This window comes from Phodopus roborovskii, unplaced genomic scaffold, assembly GCF_943737965.1.
Source record: "Phodopus roborovskii unplaced genomic scaffold, PHOROB, whole genome shotgun sequence".
Lineage (NCBI taxonomy): Eukaryota > Metazoa > Chordata > Mammalia > Rodentia > Cricetidae > Phodopus > Phodopus roborovskii.
The window spans coordinates 7,449,153-7,457,500 of NW_026126611.1; the positions used below are offsets into that span (position 1 = coordinate 7,449,153).

At 47.9% G+C, this 8,348-nt stretch overlaps 1 protein-coding gene across 1 annotated transcript in view; it reads left to right on the forward strand.

Annotated features, from left to right (window-relative positions):
- The first annotated feature begins 919 nt into the window (after positions 1-919).
- Positions 920-8,348, forward strand: part of Tmem242 (transmembrane protein 242) — a 21,826-nt gene continuing 14,397 nt past the window's right edge. The window contains exons 1-3 of the mRNA XM_051206131.1: positions 920-1,050; positions 1,420-1,520; positions 5,195-5,332. Of these exons, the coding sequence (XP_051062088.1) occupies positions 966-1,050; positions 1,420-1,520; positions 5,195-5,332 (324 nt within the window). The 5' untranslated portion in view covers positions 920-965. The remainder of the gene's footprint in view (positions 1,051-1,419; positions 1,521-5,194; positions 5,333-8,348) is intronic.

Sequence of the window (8,348 nt, forward strand, 5' to 3'; positions counted from 1 at the left end):
AGGATCTGAACGCAGGTCTGAGCTGCATTTAACTGCCACAAAACCCAACGCACTCATTTGCTCACTCTTCCGACGCGCATCTGTTACGTATACAAGACCAGGTAATAGGCTGAGAGCAGGGGAATATAAAATAAGTATAGATCCCCACCCCCACCCTCAAGGAGCCCACGCCCTCGAGTAGAAAAAAAGACAGCAGCAAGTGGGCTGGCTTCATTTAAAGAGATGATGTCCCGAGTCTCCTGTCTCTTTGAGAGGCTGAAAACACTTGCTACTTCCCACTGGCCTTCCCTCAAAGGTGACTCAATCCATCGCCCTCCCAGACTGTAAGGATCAGGCCTGCCTGCAGGGTGCTAAGGCTCGCAGCAACCCCCGAGTGCAGCCTTGGAGCCAGTGCTAACAAGCCGTAGAGCCCACACACCTCTGCACCTCGCTGTCTGGGCTGGTGCGTTCGGTCATTTAGCTAGCCCTGCGCGCCCTCTGCTGGCGGCCAGTGGGATCGTCCGGAAGGCGCGTGCCTCGGGGCGGGCAGGCCGGTTCTCCTCCAGGACCGGGCTTAACAACTTAACAACCACTCCGAACCCCTCGGAAAGAAACGCGGGAGACGCCGGGGCTTGCCCTTTGGAAGCGTGCCGTGAACCCGTGGCTATAGCGCACGGCTGAGTGGTAAAATGAGCTCCAGGGTCCGCGCCGGGCGGAAACCTGGCTCCCGGTCCCATTTGCGACCTTCAAGGACACAAAAGAGTTCCTCAAGTCCAGCAAAGCGTCACCTTGCAGAGGGCGAGCGATCCTCCCAGGGACGCCGCCCTCCGCTCTGGCCGGGGACGCAGAGCAGCTCGCGGAGTCCGCGGCGACCCGGACCCGTCTTCGGGTGCACAGGGAACGCTTCTGCGGAACCTTTCTTCTCTCTCCCGTGCGCTTCCACTCGGACCTGTTTGGAAACGGACACGGCAGAGGAGGCTTTAAACATGGAGGCCGCGGGTTCTGGTCCCGGGGAACCTTCTCCTCTAGAGGCCCCGGGGTCCCAGGACGATCGGCTCTTCCTGGTTAAAGGTATGGTTGCCCTGCGCTGGGATGGGGGTGTTCTCGAGCTCGTCCCGCCCTCCTGTTGAGTTTCCCCCTGAATCCAGCCTTGGGCCCGTGCGTCAGTCACCAGGTGGAGTCTCTCTAGTTTCCAGTCCGTGCTGTATTTACTCATCCTGCCCTTTCTGGTCGCCACTACTGCAACTCCGCGGTGCTATCTTCAAAGAATGTGCTCGGGAACCCGAGATGGCGAGGTCACCCGGCTTTTCCCAAGAGCCACTTGACCTTGATGTTTCGGATTTTGAATGCAATCATGAACGTACTTGTGAACATCTTTTTTTTTTTTTTTTTTTTCCGCTTAAAACTTTACTTTTAATACCTTCTTCCAATTCTTGACAGGTGGAATTTTCCTTGGTTCTGCAGCAGCAGCGGGAATGCTAGCCGGATTTCTTACAACATTATCATTAGCTAAAAAGAAAAGCCCGGAATGGTTCAGTAAGGTTTGTGACTACAAAATCTATTCATAACATTGCTTTTTTTTTTTTTTTTTTTTTTTTTTTTTTTTGCAGAATTCGTTTTATTTTTTATTTAAAACTTTAAAAACTTCATTTTTAAAAATGCAATGTATTTTGATTATGTTTCCTACCCCCTCAATTCCTCCTAGATCCTCCTCACCTCCCTACCATAAGCTTTCTGTGATAGAATAAGAAACTAAGTCTGGAGAGGCCAGCTGTACCGTCAAGGTCCCACAAGTGAATAGTGAAAGAGTGCTATTGTTTTTTAACAGAGGACAGTTTTTTTTACATAGGAAAAAATAGTGACCTTTCGCATTGTTTTTAAAAATACACCCACAAAACCCCATGGAGTTAAGAAGTATACTAGTTGTCAGTCAGTCTTGACATTTTTCCTGTGGTTTCTTAAAATTAACAGAACAAAGCTTTGGAAACTTATCCATTGCCTTTCCTCCTCGGAGCATGACTTAGTAACTTATTATTGATAACAAGAGACTCCACTTAGAGAGAAAACCACTGTCACTTAAACCATTGATGCTGGCTGCAAGAAGTGTGTCTATCTCCTAGATGTTAAAATGTTAACATTCTTTAAGATGAGTGAAAACTTTGTTTTTGTTTTTATTTTTTAACACAAGGACCAGACATCGCTCAGCCTCTGTCACTATGAAATCCTTGGCACATAGTTGCTCAGAGAGCATTGGATGAATAGCTGTAACCCACTTGAGACAGGATCTGTGTTCTGTTAGCAGGAGTGTGCGTTTGCTGTGTGATGTCTAGTGCCTTCTTTCCCTGGCGTGGGGGGGGGGGGCTGTGTGAAGGTTCTGAGAGCTACATGCAGTTGCTTATAATGTTTACTCTTTTCCCCTCCCATCCATATGGCTGATTCATTCATTACCTGGTCATTTCAGCAATGTTTACTTGGGATCTTTTATGTTTCAGGCACTCTACTACTGAAGTGGAAAGGGTATCAATAGCATGGCTGTCCCTCAGGAACTTGTGTCTGCTGTAAGAGATAAAATTAGATATTCACATGAATAACTATGTAATTAGTTTGATGTGTGCTATAAAAGAGTGTTATATGAAAAAATCATACAGCAGTTCTCTGCCCACTTACCTGTAGTAACCATATTTACGCTTTTATGGCTGCTGTAATGACAAGACACTGTATCTTAATTGCCTTCCAATCCCCTCTCAATACTCTAAAGCCTTATGGAACTACTAAGGTCATTTCGGTGGCTCTTGTGGGTCATTTCCTCCCTATATCTTACAATATGTTTAGAGAAGAAATGTATCTTGTGGCGGATGGCATTAAGACCCAACCGATATTGGTGTTTATCAGTGAGCTGTGTTTGATTTCCAAACCACAGTTACCATGTTAACCCTTGGGTCAGGGATCTACTCAAGAACCCGATGAGGGCTAGGGATTGTCCTTTTCCTACGCGTTGACGCTTGGCGCTTTGTTTTGTTCTGGGGCTGGATCATCACTTGTGCCGCTTGTGGTCTAACACAGTGTTACACTGTGGCCCACAGAATCCCGATGGTCATGTTTGGAGACACACTGCACAGAGCAGTGGAGAAAGTACTAAAGTGGACGCTACGGACTTAGGCGTACACGGCAGCGATGGCACAAAACCGTCCTTGGAACCATTGTGTCCTTCGTTGCGATTCACCAGTCCTTTCCACAGAATTCAAAGGACCCAGCATTGGGTAACTGTCGTTGCTGATGAGGCTTGCATATGCCTGACTCTTAAGATCCGTATGATCAGTGGGAGCGGTGGCTGAAGCACCCGTGCTTCACAGTGGAATGAGAACAAGCAACCTCCTTACAAGCTGAAGCAGCAGCCGTCCCCTGGAGTAGCTTTCTGTGAGGGAACATCTGCCAGGCTGCAGGTTCCTCAGACGTGGGGCGTTTCCTTAAACACACAAAGTAAGGCCGGCTCTTGGGGAGAGCAGCTGTCAATCTTGGTTGCCACTGCTTGTAAGTTTTCAAGTGAAAACACGTTAAGACTCGTAACTGCCGTCATGAACTTGACGGCTTCTCAATATTAACAGTTTTGCTGATGAGGTTTTATGGTTTCAGTGCTGATTTGAAAACACCGTTTAACACGAGATCAGCGGTTGAGAGATCTGTATGATTTAGTAAGCTAGTACCTTCTGAATAGTCGCTCTGCGTGGAAGAGTTGCTCTACATGGAATGGTGCCTGTTCAAAGTGCACAGTTACCTAGTGATTTGAATGTTACAAACGGCAAATTTTCCACTAATAGGATTCCCTGTGGCAACCATCCTTCAGAAGGCTTTTTATTTATTTATTTATTTATTTATTTTTGTTCAGTGCTGGTATATTACAAAGAAGAAAAGCTAATCAAATACTTCTTTTTCTAACCACACACCTGTGTGGTGCCAGAGTTTTATTCATATATAAAAGATCGATTATAGATATGAAAAGCCACTTTTTCAGGCTGGACATTTAAAAGATAACATCCATCCTCTGTGCTTTTTCTTTCTTTTCTTTTCTTTTTTTTATTTTTGGCTTGGAAAGATAGTTCTTTTAATATAAAAATGGATTTATAGCAATATATGGATTTGGCATTTTAAATGAATAAAGTACAAATTTCTGCTTTAATTTCTAATATAGCAGGTATTGATAAGGCCCACATACTTGAACATCTTTGGGACCCATGTATAAAGGAACTTCAGAAACACTGCACAGCACAGTGTTTCCCACAAGGGGAAACATTGAAATTAGCAAGTCCCCACTGAGATGATTGCCTGACAGCATATGGTTGCTGAGCTCATACTGAGCACCCATCTGAGAAAGTCGCACAGGCCGTGGCCTGTAGTCACCACTGGAGGTCTTCTCTCCCATTCCCAGTACCAGTCCCTAGTCCTGAATGCTCACTGTGTGTTAGCCGCTCTTCCAAGGGCCACACTCATTAAACACACAGCCCAGCCCACCGACACGCTGGATGCTGTTCCCACTCAACAGCGGGACACTGAGACATGCGTGGGTTAAGCAATTGGCACAACATGGCACTCCCTCTTTGTCACGCTAAGGGACAAATGTGCCGTGTTTAGCAGCACACGTATTAAAATAAGCTGTGCTCCCCTGGAAACAGAATCAAATTGCAACCCAAAAGGGCTTTCAAATGACCAACCTTTCATCTGGGGACTGCCTACGCCTTTTCTATTGCAGGGGGATAATCATTCCCTTGGTGCTTTATTTTTGGAATAACTGGTCTTACACTAGGAAGCTGAAAAGTTGAAAAAGAATATATGTTTAAGGGGAAAGTGCAAAGTGCAAACTAAAGTTACAAAAAAAGTATTTCCCTTTTATCTGTCAATGCACACACTCCACAAAGAGATACCGAGAGAAGGCATGGAGGGGGGGGGGGCAGATGGACAGAGAGACACATGGGAATCTTGATAGTATGTTCCAGGCTTTTCCGGAAGGATAAACGACCACAGTGCCCCCACACTCAAGCCTCCATCAGTCAGAGAATGTACACATTTACAGAGGTAGCAGAGCTGCCTGCCATTTGGCCTTGGGCTGGGCTGGCCTCCCAGGTCAGTCAGGCTGTTACTCAGGAGGACTGTAATCTGCTCCCAACACTTCCAGAACATTTCCTCAGTATTTTACCCAAGCTTTCTGTGTTCGTTGCAGGGCACTATGGCCACGGCTGCCTTACCAGAGAGTGGGTCTTCCCTCGCTCTGCGAGCCCTGGGCTGGGGATCTCTCTATGCCTGGTGCGGGGTCGGCATGATCAGCTTCGCAGTCTGGAAAGCTCTGGGAGTTCACAGTGTAAGTAACCAGCCTTGTGACTGGCTGTTGACATTGTTGTTGTCCAACTTCCTGGTTTTCAGATTTGCATGTGATTTGGTCTCCGTCTTCTGTTGTAGTGACACGGAACATGACAAAATTCTTGCCAATATGTAGGCAACTTCCTGTTGCTATAACTTAAGCTTTTCAAATACAATTAATGACTGATTCAGAGCTAATGTTCATTCCGTATAAATTGGTGTTACCTATTTAATAAAGTTAGTGATTCAAAATGACTTTCTATACTGTTTGGCATCTGTATACGTAAACATCTTAGTCATACGCATGCTTCAGAGAAAAGTCTTAAGTGCGTGTGCGCTCGTGTCAAATGGGCGCCCTGAACTAGAAGTTATACTCGAGGAATGACTGCTTTTCTTCTTTCCCATTTTCTTAAATGATCAATGGGAAGCTCTGCAGCGGGCCGTGCACACGGACCGGAGGACACAGTGGTTAGCGGTAGGTGGCATCGGCGGCACTGGTGATGGAAAGAGCGTTCTCACAATCAGAGTCAGCAGGGGGTTGCTGTGTGTGATGGCATGCGAGGTCCAGGGATTTCTCCAAGCATTGGATTGAGCAACTGGAAAACAGAAGGGGTCCGTGTGGCTGGAGCAGGTGTCGGGTAGAATCGGGCTCAGTGTGGGGCTTGTGAGCTGGAACCGTCTGTTAGGTAGGCATGCTGTCTTAGTCGCTGTTCTGTTGCTGTGGAGAGACGCCATGACCAAGGCAACGCCTGTGAAGGACAGCATTTAACTGGGGACCTGCTTACAGTTCCAGAGGCTGAGTGCATTGTCATCTTGGTGGGGAGTACAGCAGCCTGCAGGCAGGTGATAGAGCAGAAGCTGACAGCTACATCCGGATCCATGGGCGGGGGCAAGGAGGGGCGGGGGCAAGGAGGGGCGGGACTGGCCTGGCTTGGGCTTTTGAAACCTCAGAGCCCGCCCCCAGTGACACATTTCCTCTAACATGGCCACGCCTCCTAATCCTTGTAATATTGTCAAAGAGTTCTACTCCTTGGTGGCCAAGCATTCACACATATGAGCCTCTGGGGGCCACTCTTACTCAGACCACCCCACAGAGTCAACGGGTGACTTTGGAATCAAGAAGAGGTTCCAGCAGAGATGTGAATTTGAGACTCACCGTATGTGGGTAGAATTACAAGCCTCGATTGCAGCTGGACTAGGCTAGTAAGAGCAAGAAAGAGACCTGAGGAGGGAGAGCCTGGGGATGGGGTTTTCAGGTGAGACCGTGAGCAGCATGGACTGGGGATCCCCGAGTGGTACCCTGCAGTGAGAAACCTTTCAGAGAGAAATCGCCGTGTTCCGTGCTTGGGAAGATTCTCGCGAGGAGCATCGACTTTTCACTGAGCTTAGCGTGTGGTCCTCATCAGGCACACTGGGGTGGACAGCCTCTGTGGAATGGGTTCTGAAGGGAACAGCAGGGAGGACCTGGAAGCGGTTTGTCTAGACAAGCCTTGAGTTTTACTGTGAATCGAATGAGGAAACCCTGCCTAAAGAGTGAGCGAGCAGGAAAGTTTAGTGCTTTTGTTTTCTAAACTGGTGGGGGGGGGGGGGTTGATCGCGTGTATGTGGTGATGGAAATGTTGGAATTGGTGGGACTTGCCGGAGCAGCCTTCTACGCATGGAGTGTTTGTCACATTAACTAGAGATGAGCATTGCACCCTGCTCACGGTACCCTGGGAGACATGGCAGGTCGCACTAGCCTCCCGCCTTTACTGCAGTCGCCCTGACGCCCTTACCTTTCAGCATTTCTCACAGCAGACTCACAGGGGACTGCTTAGAAAAGTCAGGAAACTGGGAATTGTCGGTGGTTGATGGCCTGTGCTCCATTTTCCGCCACTTCAACATTAGACTATGTAGACACAGCCATCTAGAAGATGCTAGTATTGGGAATCAATGGGGTTGTCTGTTGCCTAGCATCACATAGCCTTCTGCCAGCAGACTCTAGCTTGGAACTCAGGTTTTCCAGGTTTACCTCCACCGCTAAGAGGGGAAATAAAGGAGGCGCAGGGGAAGGGACAGTAGATTTGACTGCTCCGATCCACAGGGTCCCTGATAGCTCACCAAGCTTTCCGAGGCGGACGTCAGTCTCTCGCAGGACTGGCCTCTCTCTCAGACGAGGAGACATCTCAAGCCACTGGCTGAAGCAGCAGCATGCTTAGGGGCAAGTGAACATTTACATCTGTTACAAGAGAGGACAGCCATCTGAAAAACTCCAGACTGACAAATATGTGAACAAATAATAGACTATGAGTAAATATTTTTCTAATATTCTTAGAAATATTACGGTTGTGTCGATATTATGTAAAAATCTGCACAGGATGTCTACATTCATACTACCCAAATGCAGGTTTTATTTTTATTACTTTGTACCAAAAACAAAGCAAAGCTGCCCAGGGCCTCAGGAGACTTCCCAACCGACCGGCATGAGGTCTGTGCGGGGACACTTCTGCTCCTGTGGAAGTGACAGCCACCCATGGTTTGCATTGGCCATGCCGTGCTGACAGTTGCCGTGGGCACCAGCAGGGTGAGCGCAGAGCTGGGGATCGGAAGGGTCATCCCTACAAGGCCCCACCGCTGAACACGTCCGCCCAGCTCGTTGAGTACAGAGACGTTGAGCTGGTGCCTGCACAGAGCCTTCGCCCTACCTACATGCCGGCATCTGAGGTACAGCGTACTCTGCACGCTACCAAAGGAGAAACGGAAACACCAACCTAGCCACAAACTTGATCTCCACTGCTGATCTGCCTGCAGGATACGCTAGGGTAGTGGTGACAACAAAGCTTGTGAGGGTAATCAACCGATATGTGAGTTGGCATATGGCTCACTCCATAAGAAGAAACCCATACCTGACGCCAAATAGCTCAGGGACCTAGAATAAAACCAAATACTACACTTCACAATTCGAAACAAACAAAAACGTAGCAATACAATGACATTCTGCTATACTCGCAGATCTGTGCCTTGTTCAGCCATCCTCG